Source organism: Megalopta genalis, chromosome 12 (genome assembly GCF_051020955.1).
Source record: "Megalopta genalis isolate 19385.01 chromosome 12, iyMegGena1_principal, whole genome shotgun sequence".
Taxonomy (NCBI): domain Eukaryota; kingdom Metazoa; phylum Arthropoda; class Insecta; order Hymenoptera; family Halictidae; genus Megalopta; species Megalopta genalis.
The window spans coordinates 2812203-2831711 of NC_135024.1; the positions used below are offsets into that span (position 1 = coordinate 2812203).

General features: G+C 42.2%; 2 protein-coding genes across 3 annotated transcripts in view; one reads left to right on the top strand and one right to left on the bottom strand.

Moving 5' to 3' along the window:
• Window positions 1-5136: 5136 nt before the first annotated feature.
• On the top strand, window positions 5137-9246 carry Fabpl (FABP-like protein). Its single transcript, XM_033484977.2, has 3 exons — window positions 5137-5475; window positions 8682-8786; window positions 9117-9246. The coding sequence occupies exons 1-3, from the start codon at window positions 5233-5235 to the stop codon at window positions 9171-9173; spliced, it is 405 nt and encodes a 134-aa protein (XP_033340868.2). The 5' UTR covers window positions 5137-5232; the 3' UTR covers window positions 9174-9246.
• A 731-nt stretch (window positions 9247-9977) lies between these two features.
• The window catches only part of LOC117228888 (uncharacterized), a 157670-nt gene continuing 148138 nt past the window's right edge, over window positions 9978-19509 (bottom strand). For both annotated transcript variants that reach the window (XM_033484960.2, XM_076525675.1), the window contains 2 exons: window positions 15444-15715; window positions 9978-14885 (listed from right to left, as the gene is read on the bottom strand). In XM_033484960.2, coding sequence (XP_033340851.2) covers window positions 11250-14885; window positions 15444-15715 — 3908 coding nt within the window. In that variant the 3' untranslated portion in view covers window positions 9978-11249. The remainder of the gene's footprint in view (window positions 14886-15443; window positions 15716-19509) is intronic.

Below are 19509 nucleotides of genomic sequence, written 5' to 3' on the forward strand. Positions count from 1 at the left end.
TAATCGATTCGAACGCGTTCCACTGTATATATCTCTTCGCGAAAAAGCAGACGAGGATCAACGGAAATACGATTTACATTTCCTATTTTAGAATCAAATTATTATTAGAATTTATTATTGGAATTAAATGCAATCAAGTCTCCCTAATTGACGCTCAGATTATGGACAATTGAACAATGGACAATTTGGGAAGAGGAGATGCGATTATTCGAGCCTCGCGGCTCGTTTTTTATAGTTACCGATCGTCGACAACTATAAAAACGAGCCGCAAAGTTCGAACAATCGCGTCTCCTCTACCCAAATCGTCGATTTTCGTGTACAATCCGAGCGTCGATTAGGAAGAACTGTACTTTTGTGCAAGCACGAAAGAAGCCGGCACGTCCGTTGCCATAATTCGCCCACCTATCTATGCTCGCGAGGAGAAATGCGACAGAAAGGCTGCAACAAGCCAATAACTGGCTCCTCGGGCATGTCGAATGCGGTATGGCAACGCAGACTACAATCGGCTATTAAGTGCGCGCGCCGACTTCAATTCATACACGTACCAATACCGGCGTCTCCTGTTCGCTTTATTAAAATCACGGACAGCAGATATAATAGGGAACGAGCCGGCCTGGGGCAAAATGTACGCGGGTTTAATCCGGCGACGCTGTACTTTCGGGGCTATCTTCGATAAACAACCTTGTTTGCCGGCGATCGTTACCTGGATTGCAGTGCAATCACGGTTTCGAGGTGTCGCACGAACGATAACGAGAACTAATCGAGCCTCGATCATCGATCTATTGGAAAGATTAACGGACTAGTCATATCGCATGATTCTGCTCGATCGTCCAGATAGCCCACTTGTCGAATGCGATACGGGAAAGTGAATTCTCCCTAATTGACCTTCGACTTGTACACAAATTCGATAATTTGGAAACAGGAGATACGATTATTCGAGCATTGCGACCATAAGAACGAGCCAACAAGTTCGTATAATAATGTCTACTCTTCCCAAATTGATCATTTTTGTTTACAAACTGAAGGAAAATTGGGGAGAATTTACCGTGTTTCGTTCATTTTAATTCAGCGAATATACGCAGCACGGTAAATTCTCTCTAATCGACGCTCAGATTGTGCACAAAAATGGACAATTTGGGAAGAGCAGGTCCGATTATTCGAGCAAATGTTGCAGAAGTTCTTCCACGATGAAACGGCGTTGCCGACAAGATGGCGGGTCATCGACCATCCGCGTACCGCTCGAAAAAGAAGGTTTTTCCAACAACGAGCATTTATGTATTATTCATACGTACGGTCAAAGGTTCGTACGGCACTTCACAATTCGCTATTTGCTCTTGATACTGTAGCTTGATAATATTTATCTTTAATTGCATCTTACGAAACGAATACAGTAATTTCTCTCTAATTCGCGCTCAGCTTGTGCACAAAAGTGGACAATTTGGGAAGAGGAGACAGGATTATTCGAGCTTGCGGCTTGCTTTTATAGTTACCATAGATTATCAATAATTGTAAAAATGAGCCGCGAGACTCGAATAATCTTTTTTTTATTTCCCAAATTGTCTATTTTCGTTTCCGAGCTGAGCGTCGATCGCGGAGAATTTACTGCACCGGCCACCGATTTCGCTTTCCCCGTGCTTTCTCCTTTTCCATTTGCGGCCTTCCAGCCGCCAATCACAACTCGTTGGTCCAATTTGCTAATGCAGAACGTTAATTGTCCAGTTAAAGTAGTTAGTCGAATTAGCGGATCGACGAGTTCTCCGATCGGCAGATCCCGTTTGGACGCGACGCGACGATAAACGCGGTTTTTCATGGGAGCCATGGCGAACTTCTCAATGAAACTCGTTTCGTTCGATTCTCCAAATCATAATTGTCGGGCCGCTGCAACCGGAAGTCTCTGCGATCGATATTGTAATGGTGTCGAGCTTGCCGCGGTCGAAAGAGCAGAAGACTTGCGACAGAATCGTAGCGAAAATTTTTGCAAAGCTCTCTAGAAATCGCGCGTTCGCTACTCGCATTTTTCAAGTATTATCCCGACATTCACTTTTATTCTTAGATCTCCATAAAAATAACATTTTGAAAGTTCGAAATTTCGATTTAGACGAAACGAATAACGTTCGTACAGATTTCGCACACCGAATGAATCATCTCGCGGATCGCATTTATCTCGTACACATTGTAAATCAGATGAAACAGTTTGCAAATTTTACTCGTTTTCTTTGCAAACGAATCAACCTTTTTACAGATCAAAAAATTTTCCGTTCAATTTTTGTCGATTCAGTATGAATCTATCTTGTACACTTATTTAGAAAATAATACAAACTTCGCTGAAATTAATTGATCTTCTTTGATTCTCGATGATCATTTATAAAATGCCATCCTATTTTCAAATTTAATACGAATTTGATTCGAAACAATTACAAACAAGTGAAACTTGTGAATTTGCAGAAGGGGTAGTTCTGATTTGCAAAAAGATGAGCGTGTGGTTTACGAACGGATCACTTTGGGGTATCAAAATGGCGACCACACGATCCATAGAATGATCGATTTCGAGTTCAAAATCGAATCTGACTCGTTACAATGCAAAGGCTTAACCCTTTGCACTCGAAGCCAAATTAACGCAAAATTTAATGTAATTTTTGTGGCCCACTGTATTTCCATTTTATATAATTTTGATACGTATGAAATTGAATTTTGTGATTGATGCAACAGTTATCCTTTCAACAGTTCCTCAAATATGAACAAATTTGATGAATAATATTATGTTGAAACGTGACATAACAATTTTTAATGGCGCCTTGGAGTCGCCAAACGAGTGGAAAGGGTTAACTGTTGAATTTTTAATATTTTAAATTACAATACTGTAATTACAAAATTGTGATAATTGTAATCGCGGTAGTACAGTGCCGTAATTACAAGATTACAAGATTACACTTTATGGATTTACTTGCAAAATTGGGTAGCCGCAATTTCAGATAGCAGCCGGATCGAAAAGAATTCGCATAAAAATTCGCATTTCGCGATCTAATTGCATTAGATATCACGTCGATCTTCTCAATTTATTCTGAATCGATCAAGTTCTTCGTCCGAGTCGACGAAATCGCCTCGAGAACTTCGGTTTGCCGAACCAACCACCGTCGTGGTCCAGCCGACATTTTTCGTAGCGGCAACCGCAACGGATTTGATTCGCGAACTATCGTCGCTCGATGCTGCAGAAATTCTAATGCTGCAATCGTCGCGGCGCATAGCGGCGATTGATTAAAGATGGCAGCCGGTTCGGATGCGCCGCGTTCCCCATGTAAATTAATACTTGACGCGACCGATTCGTATTTATAAACCGGGTTCACGATCGGGGATCGATCGAGTTCTTCGATCGCGACGTTACTGGTAGCCGCGAAATGTTACCCCCGCACCCACACGAGCCTCCCTTGTCGCGCGAACCGTCGGGGCGAGTTCTTTCCCTCGCGTACAAAGACAATTGTCGCGAGTTTTCTCTCGTACGAGTGCCGTAAGTGCTCGTTCGTCTTGGCGTAGGCTTGGGTTTTACATTAACATTGGCTCGCGGTGCGGTGGACGTGGCGCGTTTATCCGTGATTGGTTGTGCACGCCTGTGCCCCGATGTTTCGACGTGGCAGCAGGAACGATTACGCTTTCTTCCCCTTCGCGGGATTCTTGGAAATCGTTCGAAGAACAGCCAATCAAGCTCGATCGCGTCTGATTTACGCGAACTTTTCGGCCATTAGGGGTCCCGGTCGCTTCCTGAGCTTTCGTTTCTTTATCGCCGCTCGGCGATAAAACAACGACACGAGCCGGTAAACCGTACCCAAAACGATAATGAACTAAATAAGCTACGATAATGAGCTTGCATGGGACAGTTTTATGTAAAATAAAAGAATCGTTTGCACAGCTCTCAAAACAGAATAGAATTCTTAACCCCTTGCCGTACCATATTTCCTTTACGATTGCAACGATTAGAACATTTTCGAACGCAATGATTTCTTAGAAGAGAAAAGAAAGATTTGTATTTATTGTGTGTTTATTTGTATTGGTCAATATTTGTGTTAATGTTATTTATATTTGATTCCCGACTTAATGGAACGGAACGACTTTCATACCTAACAGTTTATTACTAGAAATCTCTGCAACGAGTCTGACTCGTTCAAGTACGAAAAGGGGTTAATAACGAAAATTTGACTTCCTTTGCAACATGAAATTTCTTAAGAACATGAAAGCGTCGCCGTTCTCGTTATAAACTTTTTTTCAACGTGTTTAAATATTTACAATGTCGCTGAAAAATATGCCTTATGCTTTGATAAAGTTTATGTCCATATATGTATTTATTTATATATTTACAATATAATATATAAAAATATAAATAATGTAAATAGTAAATAAAATAATATAAATAATAAATAAGATAATATAAATATAAATAAAATAATATAAATAACAAATAAAATAATATAAATATAAATAAAATAATATAAATAATAAATAAGATAATATAAATATAAATAAATATAAAAATATATATAATATATGAAAATATATTTCGAATATATAATATAATATACAGATATACGTGGATAAAGTCTGCGTAAAAATCACCCTTATAAATTGTAAAAATACGAAACCGAACGAATCGTAAAAATACGAAAACTCAAGTTCCCGTTCGAAATGAAATTTCGGAAAATCGGCGAGCGATAGAAACAAGCGACTCTCGAATCTCGGTGAAGCGGCCTTTGGATTCCATTCTGTTAGCGATCGAAATGCAAAGATTGGCGATGGCCACAGTAATTCATTTCCCTTCGGACAAGAGAGAGAGAGAAAGAGAGAAAGCGAGAGAGAGAGAGAGAAAGAGAGAGAGAGAGAGAGAGAGAGAGAGAGAGAGAGAGAGAGACGCTTGTGCATTTGCGTTGGCGCGCGCAAGTACAAGGGAAGCACGAGGGTGTTTGTGAAATGACAAAGCGACATCGCCGACTGTCCGCTCGTCGGCTGGCCAGCCGGTTAACGATAATCCGTTCGACACTTTGTCCTGTCCGATCGTAGATTGTCTGGCGCGGGTGTGTGATCGCACGCACACACTCGTACCCCGGGACACGTACCCCTCCAGTATCTTATAAAAGCGGCCGATGCCCGTGGCACCGGACATCTCGCTGCTAGCAACAGCTACGTGTTAACGTGTCCATTCTCTCTCTGTCTTACTTTCTCTCGTGCAAACACACCGGCTCCAAGATGGTGCAGATCGCCGGAAGATACCAATACGTCTCTAACGAGAACTTCGACGAGTTCGTGAAAATGCTCGGCCACAAGGACCTGGCCGCCCCGTTGCTGTCCTCCAAGCCGATCGTCGAGATCAGCCAGTCCGGGGACCATTGGACCGTCGTCGTCAACTCCGACGAGAAATCCAGCTCCACCACGTTCAAGCTGAACGAGACCTACGACGAGAAGCTGCCTTCCTTCGACCACAAGTTCCCGGTGAGCATCGAAATCTACTTTCAACGCTTTCGCCAGCAATCGCTCGACGATCTCGTCGAATTCACGCCGGATCCACGGGCCGGAATTTATTTCGATCTTGTACCGGTTTTATAAGACGACGAGTGCTCGCGTCGAAGATAGTCGTTCGATCATTTTACCGCGAAAGAATCTTTATTTGTTTATCGACGACTTTGAAATAGAGAACGTGGAAGCGGATAGTTTGGTTCGGTTGGTCGAGCTTTGAAGTATTTTATTTGATCTAATTAAGATTGAGGAGTTTTGAGGATCCTAATGGAATTTAGGATATGTTACGATCTATCGATCGGCGTGTAATTTTGATCTAATCGAGGATTGAGAAGTTTTGTGGATCCTAGTGGAATTTAGAATTACGGACGAGATTGTCGCGGAGCAATTTTTTCAGAAAATCTTGCATGGTTGGTTCTCCGATTTTGAAAGAGTTATTAGAAAACTGAGTTATTAGATAAAGTCTTAATTAACCACTGTTCGAACCGCGTCGGTTGTTTGTTAGTTGGCGTAGAGAAAAGTAACTATACTTGTTTCAGGAAACCGAGGTTTGCTCGACAGTGGTGTAAATTACATTCTAGTGTAACTCGATTTCGGAATTATGAGATATGAATCGCATTTAACAGTTCACTCCTTTAAGCGACTAATTTGATTTAAAAGAAAATTATTGTCAGCTTTCTTTCGCATACAAGCAGCGTTGTTGAAACATCTAGCTAAAGTGTTAATATTGCTTTGATATGTTTCATAAATGTAGACAAGACAGCTACGATTATTTATTTTACAGTTATTAAAGTTTTACATAATTAGTATTACTAGATTGCGAATTTTATGTCATTATAATAAAGCTAGATTAGTGAAAGATTTAAGAATATCATTATATCTCTATTAAAATATTATATATATAAAAAATATTATAAAATTATAATATTATAAAATATTATATATATTATAAATATTATAAAATATTATATCTATAATATCTATTAAAATATTTTCAACGAAGACTTTTACTTAGCAATAAAAATAAACAAATGCACTTTTACAATTTAGTTCCAGCTTTCTCACAATTCATATACATTTCTATCGTACATAAAAATTCGCAGCCTAGATATATATTGCACCAATTGTCTCCGTAAATGATTTTTATACTGCTCATATATCATATATTACTGCTTAAAAATTAATGACCCGAATAATTTCTAATTTATCGCCAGCCGTCAGATAAAGCTATATAGAATTGAGTTTGATAAAACGGTTCAGCTCGAATACGAAACTCCTTAAAAGACAGAACGGCACACCTGTGATACGAATCACAGTGTTTCCTCTTATTTTGTCACCGACTCAACAGCTCTCAATGTGTTTCGATCGCGATAACGTACTAGGTAACATCGTGTAATTCTGTCGAACAGAATCTCTGGTTGCACATCGTACGTCGAACCCGGGGAGATTGACTGCTGCGGCAACTCCAGCGGCAATTGACATCAGTTTACTTGCAATATGTTATAATTTAGGTATCATCCAATCACAGGCGAACGATAATGCCGATCCACGTTTATGTAGATAAGCGAGGCTTCGATCGAACAGATTATCGGGTATCGGGCTATGATTTTGTCGAATCGTTGGAATTTTGGCATAAAGATCGCGCGCAAGCCTGCTCTTCCGTTGTTGAATTAATCGGTATAAATTAATGAGCATAAATCTGGGAAAAATTTAATTGAAAAAACGGCAGAAGCAAACACCCTTATTGCAAACGAGAGCGAAGCAAGACTTAATAACATTTTAGTCAAATAGAATGATTATCACCCCGTCCTCGTCGACAGTTTGTTTCCTTTTTATGTGAAAATATAAAAATTTCTTTGCTTAGTTTTCTTTCACGAAATCAAAATTACTTGCGTCGCTTGCAAAATTCAGGAATCAATTTGAATCTTTTCTATTCTTAATAATAATAATAATAATTATTAATTAATTTCTACTCTTAGTAATTATAATTATATATTATTATAATATAATAATTCTACTCTTAATAAGAGTAGAATCGTCTCTTCTCGCTGGTGTACCGTGTGCGCCAATGACTTATAAAAGGGTCTTATATGGCGGTGAATCGTGCATGAATCCCGACATATGAAATTGGACAGCATCCTCCCTTTCCCCTACATCCTAACGGCTATTAAACGATGAACAGTATTTAACCCGGGTGCACCGTTCGGGTCAATTTGAATTATAAGCAAACCCTCTTCTTTCCCTAGGAAAAACTAATTCAATACCAACAACCGATATACGTACATATACATATTGACTACTGTATTTAAAAAGTTTCAATAATCTCCACGCGGCAAGGAAATAAGATCGATTGCTATTCGTTTAGCAGATGAAATGAAAGAGACTTAGTAAACTTAAAACAGAAGAGACTTAATAATTTAAATAAAAAGAAATAACACATTATCCACAGACGATTATTTAACAGTTTATTAACAGTTATAACATTTTTTAAAATTTTTTAATATTAATATTTTCAATCGCGAAGCAATAAGGTCGAAAGCTAGCTAGCATAATCTAATAAGTTCTTCTTGAATTGTTATTTGAAAGAACATATATAATTTTCATTCTTTCTCGTTTTACCGCTTTAATTTGACCAATTTTCTTTTACTCGTATCGTCATATTTCAAATAAATACATCCAGTCTACAGTAGAAGTCTGTTATAAAATAAACAATTTTGCTTCGCAAATAAGTTAGTCTCGTCTGATGCAGCATACGTGCAAATTTTGATTATTATAACGATTATGTACTTCGATGATGGATTATAATCGATGTCCTCCAGGTTTCAAGAAAGCATATATACATACGTGTAAAAATAAAATTCAATCAATGCTCGACTAATTTGCGTGATTTACTTTTTCAAATAAAGAAGATACAATTAGTTCTGCGGTTACACATTAATAGAACCGTATAATTATACTTTAGGATTGCGATTGCGTTATGCACTCGAGGAAACGTATACTTAAATAAACTATGTAACACAAATTACAGGATAAGATATTAGTTTTATTTTTTTTCTTACCTTGATTACGCTAAGATAAATAAGTTAGAGCGATTTAATTTTCTCGACGATAACGGGTCCGCTCTGCTGACTCGCAAAAGATCTCGCAAAATTAAATGAGGGCTTTTATTTGTTTGTTTGCAGAGCATTGCAACGCAGGAGGGTGACAAGCTGAAAATAGTTACAACTGTAACCGATGGTCTCGACATCACCCGCGTCTACGAGTTCACAGAGACCGGAATGCGAGTGGTTAGTAGATAAACAAAATGAAAATTGCAGTCGACGCGATCGAAACGCGAATATAAATTGCACATCGGTTGCGATTCGCAAAAAAGTAAAGTATTGACACGCGATCTCGCGAGTATTCTTCGGGTCACGTGATTAAAAACTGACAAAACTACGAGTAACAAATATTATCGTACCGTTCGCTAATCGTGTGTAATGTTAAACCAAAATTTCGAAGTAACACGATCGATTGTTTATGAAGACAAAAGAAAAAACATAACGATTGCGCACTGAAATATTATTAGAAATCGTTGTAGATGGCCATCCTTTAATTACTGATTATTTCATTTTCAGGTCGTGTCCTCCAATATGGTAGACGTCACGGCAGTACGCACATACAAGAGGCTCTAAATAACACAAATATTTAGATAAATAAATAAAGTCATTCTTTTCGTATGAATTAAAAATAAAAGATTTTTTACAACTCTGTCTTTACTTTTTCTTCCACCATCAATCGTAATTCTGCTCTGTTGCGTGAAACCTCTCGGACGAACGATAAAAACCGAAATGGAATAAAGAAAGAAACGAAACGGTTATTACACAGAACAAATGAATGTGTGAGAGTAAATATTTCGACCAACACAAGTTTTCCGAATTTATCGCAAACACACGTTCACGTTCGTATTTGGTTGTTCACCGTGAAATTGTTTTTAGAAAAGTTTACTCTTACCCATGCACGAGTACAAGTGAACAGGACATTTTACAACATTAACAAAAAAAAAAAGAAAGCAAATTTGGGGTTACAGATTTTACCGCATGAAAATAACACAGACAAGATATAATAAAGAATACAAATCGAAAGTGATAATATAAGCCTTTGCACAATTAATATATCCACCGACAAGTAAAAACCTCTGCGTTTGTATTATACATTGTTAAAATACTTTTTTTTGTTTACTTCTTTATTCATATTGTTTAGTGGCAGTAGAGATTGTATACTTGTTTTAAAATGTATAATCAGTCACATCCTTAAAAGTGGCAACAAAATGGTCCTGGGAGGGGTGGGGGTCGCAGGGAGGGGACAATTCCATCTAAGTTTATTATCTTACGGGGATCTTGAAAAACTCCTCTTCGCTGGCGTCTATAGTCATCCGGCCGGGAACGTAAGCTTTTCGATGCAGCGGATCTCGCGTGTACGTACAAACTGTTCGCTCGTTCGTTTCGTATTTGTTCGAATTTATTTAATAATATGTATCACATTAACTCATCAAAGTGCTGTACATAAATGGATAGAGAATACATAAGAATGGTATTAATGAATGACAAGTGTATAATATTCTCTTGTAGTATACTCAACTTCGGAATAGGAACAAACAAAAAAAATAAATATATAGTACCGTGTTGTTCGTGTGTGTACGTGAGGTGTGTCAGCGTGTATATAGGTATGTGTGTGATATGCCTGTGTATCGATGTGTGTTTAGTAGGTATGCGTGTTTAGTGTACGGTGTCCAGATCCGCATTACTAGATGCGGATGCAGAACGCGTGTTACGTGTAGATAAGTTCTTCTCCATAAAGATTACGACGATTAATCATTTATCAAGTATAATGGACATATAAAATTAAAAAGTATAAAAAGACCGTCCAGTTTCGTGTTTTACAATAAGAATATGTTAAGAAACCGATTCGTGCGGTCAAGTGTGTGACGCGTATAACGCTTCCTTCGGATCTCAAATTTCACATCTCGTCGGGCTAGTTGGTTGCGCCTGTATTTTTCTCATTTTCTCTTCTCACCTCCTTTCCTTTCCTCTCTGATCTCCTCTCCGATCGCCAATCCGCTTTTTCCCATCGCACATGAGTGTTTCGAATTTTACAGGCCAGTTGCAGCACCACGTGGACACTCCTCCGATTAATCTCAGAGACCGTTTGGAAACGTATTCGATTTATTTACAAAACAACCGATATCCTTTTCCGCATTACTTTTTCGTTTATCTCTTTCTTTCTCTTTTTTGTTTGTATTATCTTCCTCATCCAGCGAGACATCATTGTTTTCCAACACGACTGAAGCAGTCAGAAGCGATAGCATATATTTTGTTTGTTTTTTTTTTCTTTTAAAGGATATGCTCTCTCATACTCTCTTGCTCTCTTTCACACGCATACACCCGCGCATTCACACCATATCTCTTGCTCTCGGTTCTCTATCTCTTAGTTCCTCTAGCATTCGTTCACACTCTCGTTCTTTTTTCGCCAATATAGATAAACGGACTCGTCACTTCATCGGTACATGTACACATTAATATATTATCTTTTATACTTTAACGCTAGTCATTAGTAAAAACTCCTTCCGGTTTCGTTATATGTTCCCTAATAAACTACTTCAGCAGATGTTCTAACTCCTTTCTCGTAAAGAAAGAACAACATTCTCGGTGCGTGACATACGATCAACATAAAGCTAAAGATCGAGAGCCCGGCTGTTCACCGTCGTGGATTCAGTCGGAGCTCATGATCAGTTGGTTGTCGTTCGGCGTGGCCACCGGCGAGAGGTCTTTCTTCGGTACGTCGTCGATGATAGCGTTCATCTCTATCTTCTCGGACACTCCGTTTTGCACAACCTTCGCCTTCTCGGTGGTGGCCGTTTTGCCGCCGATCGATACTTTGCTGGTCACCTTCGACACGGCGGTGACCTTCTTGACGGGCGATGCCGCCGTGGTGGTCTTCGTCGTCGAGGTCATGCGTTTCACGCCGGACGTCGTGGTGGCGCTGCTGGCGCTTTGGCGGCTAGTTGTTTTGGTGGTAGTCCGCGCCATGGAAATCTGTTTGTTGGCTGTCTCCTTCACTTGCTTGTCGATGATCGGAGGCTTGCTCAACGACATACGTGGTTTCGTTGCGTTTGTAGTAGTCGGGGCGCTCTTCGATCTCGTGCTGGATGTGGTCGTCGTAGCGGTAGCAGCGCTGGGCTTCGCGGCTGCGCTCGGTTTGGCGGTCGTGGTGGCGGAAGCGGGTCTCGTCTTTGTTATCGTCGTCAGGGTAGATGCTTTTGTAGTCGAGGCCTTCGCTGGTGCGGGTTTAGTCGTCGGTGTAGTCTTGGTGACAGTGGAAGTTTTAGTCGTTGCAGTCAATTTGCTTAGAGGTTTCACGTCGCCGTTCGCCGTTGGCTTTTTCTCGCTTGGAGCCGGTTTCGAAGCGGTCGTGGCGGGTTTTGGTTTCGCGGTGGCGGTGATGCCCGACTTAGTAGCGGTTCTCGTTGCGGCGGTTGTTTTCGGAGCCGGTTTGGTTGCCGCCGCTTTGGTGCTCGTTGTGGTCGAAGACACTGACTTCTTCGGGGCGTCCAGATCCTTCGGACGAGCGGTTGCTGTTGTCGCTGGTTTTTTCGCTGCACCGGCCAATGATCGTGTCGTGGAAGTCACCGATTTCGAGGGGGATGTCGGGTTCGATTTCTGCGCGGTTTTCGAAGTTGCGGTTTTCGATGATGGTTTCGTAGCGGTGGCCTTCACCTTCGCTTTGCTCTGGGTCACTGCAACTGCACCCGCTGCGCTTGCTGCGATTGCGGCGGCAGCAGCCGTTACCGTGGCCATCTCTGAGATTTTGGTTTCAGGAGCAGTCTCGGGAACTTTCTCGACTTCGGGCTCTTGGATTTCCGAAGGAATTGCTTCTATCTTTTCTACTTGTTCCAGTTTGCATACCTCTTCGACAGCAGGCTCCGATGCTACCGCGGGCTCTACGATTTCCTTGACTTCCGTCACTTCTTCTACCTTTGGAACTTCCTCCTGGATTTCTGGAACAGCGCTGATCACCGGAACATCATCTGATTTCGGTTGCAACTGACATTCCAAACCTGTGAATTCCTGCATAGACTCGGACAGACACAGTGCTGGTTCTTTCGCTAGTTCTACTACTTCCTGCGGCTTCGTTTCGTGAATCTCGGGCTCTACGACGACAGTCTCTTCCTTTGCCTCGGGAGCTTCTTCGGTCTCGTGCGGGAAAACGGACTTCATGCGACAAATCAGATCATGGAGAACTTGCGGAACTTTCTCCTCGACGTTCTGAGGCGAAGGAGGTGGGGTTGGTTCAGACTCTTCTTCCTTCGACACATGAACCTCCTGCTCTTCGGCGAAGTCCAACAAATTCTCCTGTGTCGGCTGCGGAGATTCGACACGCTTCTCTTCGGCGGGCTGTGCATTCAAGTTTTGATCGACTGGCTCGCATTCTTCCATATCGACAGCAGCCTGTACTCTGCTGAAATCGTTCTCGTTCTCCAGAGACAATTCGCAAACGTCGTTGCTCTTCAACGGAGACAATTCGCAAACATCGCTTCTTTGAATCAGCGGCGAAGATGCGCGAAGACTGTACGCTGGCGTGGCCGATAATTCTAAAACATCCTCTACTTCTTGAGACGATGGGACAGAAGAACAAACATCCATCGCTTCTATGGAAGACGCTAAAAGGATGTCAGCCGATTTTTCTATAGGCGACTGGCAGACGTCCATCGTCGGCAATGGAGACGCTTCGAGAATATCATTCGTTTCTACTGGTGAAATTTCGCTGGTTTCGTATTGCTCCGTTGCTGATGGTTCGAGATCATCGGCTTCTTTCTGGGGCATTACAACAGGAGGTGAACAAACATCGACCGCTTCCATGGGAGAGGTTGAACGGATATCATCCGACTTCATCATCACCGGAGACTCGCAAATGTCGCGTGGTTCTGTGACTGTGGATTGATCAATTTCGGCTGATTCTGTAATCTCAGGTTGGTTAACGCTGTCGGATTCGGCAGGGTATGCTTGGGAATCGTAGTGTCCAGGTGTGAATACCAGAATCTCGTCTTGCAGCGTAGGCTCAAGGGGTGCCGAAGGGACTTCATCAGTCTTGGTCTTGATCTCGGTTTCGGTTTCGGTCTCGGTCTCGGTCTCGGGCTCGGGCTCGGGCTCGGTCTCAGTCTCGGTCTCGGTCAGAGCAACGAGGTTGCTCTCAATCGCGTCTGGCATCGGCGACAGCGACGAAGGTGAATTCGCTTCCTGGATTTCGCAGGACTTCCTCAGGGGCTCGCCTTCGTTTGGAAGTAGCGCGTCGTCACTGGTTTCTAAAACCCTCGTTTCGTCGATGTTCACGCCAGACGGCGAGAGGGGTGGCTCGTTGTTCACGGAGACGGCTTCTTTTTCCGACTCGAATTCTGCAGAATAATTCTCGGTGAAAGGAGAATGCTCGGATTCGATGACTTCTGGCTGTTTTTCTTGGGAAGACTCCGATTGCATGTTCAGTAAGTCGAAGGGTGATTTCGGTTTGTCCAATTGCTCGGTGAAAACGTCGTCCTCCTGCTGCGAAGAGAAGTTCACGAGCTCTGCAGGCTCATCCGGGAAGGCTGGCGCGTGCGATGGTTCTTCAGCTTTTGGCGATGCCAAGTTTGTCAGCTCAGGATGCAACTCTGGGGATTGTGCCGTTAGTCCGGGTTCCTCCATGCTGCCGTTCTTTTCATCTAGGTCCGTATTGCTGAGATTATGGACTGCATTCAAGTCGACAGCTTTGTTGTACTCGCCGTCGAAATTGTCACCCTTGTCGAACGCTGCCTCGAAGTCGCTGGGCGTGAAGGACATTGCCATGGGATCCTTCGCTATATCGTAGTCGCGTTCGTAACTCGAAAACGATTCGTCCACCGTGGAGATGCCGGTCCTATGGAACTCGGTTGCTGTTAAAAAGCTAGCCGTCGACACGTCACCGAACTCCGCCTTTGTCGACGAGACTTCCGAGTCGTCCATATTACCGGAGAAGCTAATGATCTTTTGTCGCTCGGTGATAAAGTCCGCGTCTTCGTTGCTGTTCTGATTAACGCCGTTCTGATATTCCTCTTTTTCTTCAGACTCGACCTCTCGCGGCCGTTGGCATACTTCCTCTTCGAATTCGCTCTGGCTAGGTACTTGGATGTCATCCATTTGCGGAACCTGTTTCAAAGGCGAACCAGAGATAGGGTAATCTTCCATGAGGTTTATTCGAGTTCCCGCAAACTGAGGTGAGACAGGGACGAACTCCGCCGCATCCGGGTTTAGTTGAAAATCCATGTCTTTTAACTTGTCCTTGTCTTCCGTAAGAGATTCCTCCGCCTCTTCCTCTTTCGTGTCGGCTGTGCGTAACTACGGACAGAAATCGATTACATAGGACGATGGACACTAGTCTTTACATACGTTTATGTACATATATTCAAATCAAGATTAATTGTCAGTGAATACCAATGAAGATTACTATTTACATATCCTTCCTGACTTTTCTGGGTACAAATGAGTTTGCAAATCTTTAGACCAACACGAGGACAATTCAAGTTTAAATTCTGAATTGATCATGATTCATTACAATCAAATTAATAATAACTTATGTTTGCTCTAAGATTTTATAGTTTTGATAAATTAAGATGCTGGTTTCAAGTATTTCTTTTTTTTCTAAATTGGTGTTACACACTCTTGATACAAAATACTCAATGAACCTCTTTCTTAAGCGATACACGCAAGCGATTTATACTATAAATTACTGCCGTCAGCTTGCCCTAAATATCTCCATTGGTATTCGAGAATGTATTCACGAACTCCATATTGCCTAAGATCTGCAACACGAGGAATTGTTAGAATTTTCTAATGAACGAATTCCCAGCAAGAAAACGAAAATCGTATGAAAGAGAAACGACGTTTGACGCATACCTCCGCGTTAAATAGCTCGGGCAACTCTTCCTTCGGAATCACTTTGTCCACAATCTCTAGATCCTCAGAATAGATTTTCAAATCGTTGTCTTCGATAGGAACTTCTGAACTCTCGATTTCCTCCTCTTGTTTCGCTTGCTGCGGTTCGTCGTCGGGCGTTGTCGATTCTTTTTCTTTGTTCGGATCAACGCGATAGTAATTCCACTCGTCTTCCGAATCCTCGCTGTCCGCTACATTATCCGCTTCAGGAATCAGCGCATGCTGAAGAGGTTCTGAAAACCGCACACAAAACTACATTAGCTATAAAAATTACATGTGATTTTCAATTGTAGGCGATCGCAAGTTTTCGCGATCAGGCTCTATCGCCTGGTAACACCCCCTCTCTAACGAGAAAAACACAGTAATCGAACCCTTTGCAGAACACAGTTGCTGAAAACAATGTTCACCGTCGAACATTGATAATTACAGACTAAACAAAATTTCGTTTTATCATTTCACAGATCCGTTCATAGTAAATTTTCACTCAAGGATGTTGTTTCTCAGATTATAAATCTGTTAGACAAACAGATCGGCTATCGGTGAGACAATTTCTTAAAAAATTGAAATTTTCGACACGGTTTCCAACGTCAAATTCGAGGAACTATCTTTCACCCAGGCTCTATCGAAATCGATACTCTGACATCCTCTTTGCGAGTTTCGCTTATTTTCCAAGCGCACTGTCCGTCCCGCGAAGAGAGAAACGAAACGCGATTCGTTCGCGTTTAAATACGATTTTTATTCGCGATTACGCAAGAAGTTCGTTCTCGAACGCAACGCCCGAATCGGCGGAACGAGAAAACGACGGAAAAGAATCCGAGACCGCTCTCGCAATTCCCGATCGTTAACCGACCAGCAAAATTATGCAAAAACCCTTCGAAGCGCCCTCCCCGGTGCATCGCGAGGAGAGAGAGAGAGAGAGCATCGATTTTAAACGGAACGACTTCGCAGACACGATAAGCAAATTAAGCTCGCCGTGTCACGTAATTCACGACGGTAAACCGATCTCGATAACAAGATTACGCGGAGAGACTGAAAACCTAGACCGACCGAGAAACGTCGCCGCCGATAATCTCGGAATGATTAAACCTTCCGCGTTCGAATTCGCGACACAGCAGAGCAGGCCTTCCGTCACTGACACCGCGGCGTCCGATAATCCGGCAACGACCCTATATCGAGCCGAGCTAGACGCCGAGTTACGCAACTCCTGGCCAGCCCGGTTGCACAGAGCACGTCCACACTTCACTGGATCCTGGCAAGGCGGAACGTGTCGTCGACCAAGAAAACGCGGAATAGGGGTGCGGCAGAGTCGGTCGCGTGGCGGGTAGATACGCCCGGATCGCCCGGAAAAATCATTTACACGAGCGGGGAGGAGCGGTCAGGGGGAGAGAGAGAGAGAGAGAAATAAGGGATCGAACCGTGACGAACGGAGAAGAAAAACCAGTCCGAGGAGCGAGGAATCCAAAGGACGGGCCCACCGACGATCGATTCCACGTCTGCGTTCGATCGGATCAGCTGCTTTGGTCTGCGCAGAAAAAACGCGGATGCAAAACGAACCGGGCGGAGAACTGGAGAGAGAGAGAGAGAGAGAGAGAGAGAGAGAGAGAGAGAGAGAGAGAGAGAGAGAGAGAGAGAGAGAGGGAAGTAGAAATTGAGAGAGAGAAAGATAGGCAGTTCTCTGCAGTGGAACACGGTTTCGTTGCTGGTCGGAGAGTGTGCCGGTACTCACGAGTTCCAGGAGGAAACGAGCGGAATATCTGGCCGCAGGAGCGATCGTCGCCGACTAAGAGGAACTACGCCCGCCAAGAGATGCATTATCGATCTAGTCTAGAGCCCCCGGAGCACCCCTTCCTCGCCGGCCCTGCCACCACCCACCTGTACCACACCGTATAGCAACAGTCGCACCTCATCTCCGACAGGAACGCTGCTCCTGCGATTGGTCCTGGCACTGCACAAACTGACGCCCGCAATGTCTGCCATCGGGACACTGAATTCTACCGTTAACCCTTGCACGGTCTCCGGGTCCACCTTGACCCAGGTCGTCGCGCACCGTGCACTGCGATCACGCCAGCTAACTTGGACCGGCAGCGGTCGGTCGCGGCACGAAAACGGATTGAAAGTATGGTCGGGAATCTATGGGGTTCCGTTCGGGACCACACCGGTGTCGACGTTTACGGGTGAGCTTAACGTGTACGCCATCGTTCATTTTCTTTTTTCTCATTTTTTTTGTGACGGTTTTTTAGGAGGATTTTTCTTCGAATTGATCAGCAATTGTTGGGAATTTCTTGAAAGATTATTCGAAAGCTATAGTGATTATCCATTATCGAGGGAATTATTGAAATGAATGTATTGTAACGAGCTCTTTTGAAATTATTAGTTGAAGTTGGACACGGTTCAGTTGTTAAATATTTACTGAACCTCTTAACCGCGGGCAAGCTTTTGATTTTCGACATGAAATTGCTGGCTAGTTCGATTTGTTGCAAGGATTTGTTCTAGGAATTTGATTGAAAAAGGATATAAAAAGGGAAACGAAAAAGAGTAAAAAGATTTTGTAGATTCTTTTTGCTAAATTTTGCAAAATATTCAGAACGCGAATTTCGCTTCGCCCGCGACTGAAAGATTACAGTTTCGCTGATGTTATATAAATGTTTCTCGGAGAAATTTTTAAACGAACTTCTTCGTTCTAGTTAACAGGGCGATTTGTCCGGTGGGTGAACACTTAAGCTGCATGTTTCTTAAAATGATCGTTACTTAATCCGCTGAACGATATTATCGTAAGTAATCTGTTTTGCTACTCTAAGCTCGTAAATCTCTGAACTAGCGTTTCCCAACAGTGGAATCTACAGTGGTGCGAATAATTATAGATTTAAAGGCAACTTTCACATTTTTAGCGAATTTAAACGCAAACTTAACAATTCATCATATTCGTACATTTCTATTATTTCCAATATGCGTATATTTATAATTTATAATATATAATTTATATAATATATAATTTTATAAATTATATATATATATATATATATATATATAATTTATAATATATAATTTATATAATATATAATTTTATAAATTATATATATATATATATATATATATAATTTATATAATATATATTATAATAATATATAATTTTATAAATATTATATATATAAATATGTTATAAATTATATATATATGTAATTTATAACTATAAATTCAAGAGAACTTTTACATTTTTACCGCTATTTAAGAATATAGAAAATAGAAATACACGAGCACGACCGCATTGTTAAGTTTGCAATTAAATATATAACTAAAAACAAAAAAACTGCTTCGAGTCTACAATCGCTCGCACCAACGTATCGCCAAGTTTCCGTGGAAAAATTGCCGGGCAGTCTCGAACAATGAGACTTGACAGACGTGTTGGCACAGATGAAGCAGAAGGGGGATCAAGCTAGCCGACTTTTCCCTAAAATTTGTATGATCGTCCGAGTGGAACAATTGCCGTGGCGCAGTCGCTGAGCAGCCAGTGTCCAGAAAAATTGATGAATCGGGAGCGCATCCAGGAAAAATTGATGAGCAAGGCCGTCAAAAACGAGCAGGTCGCAAGGGTTGAGAGGACACGAGCAACCGGTGTTCCATGAATTTCACTGTACCGATTTCGGATGGCAGCACTCCCTGGGTGATTGACCCATCACTGACCCGCAAAGGGTGGGCTCCCCAATGGCACGCCCTACCTTCTCTCCCTGCAGAGGTTTTGGGCTAGTTCAGGCATCTGCGGTTAATGCGCTCCGAATCCATGGGACCCTGTTCGCTGCAGGCTTCTCCACAATGGGAGCGCCGCAACCCGTCTTGCAATTCTCCCGAATTGTTCGATCTCGTTAATATTAGACACGCGGTGAATATTGCAGGTGCAGGATCTCCTGAATAGCTACGAAGCGTGTACACCTGCCATCGAACGACGGAACCAAATGAAAATGAGACATGACTGATCGAGACAATTTATTTCGGATCGTTCATATCAACGCTGTTATTTGAAAACGGGGAA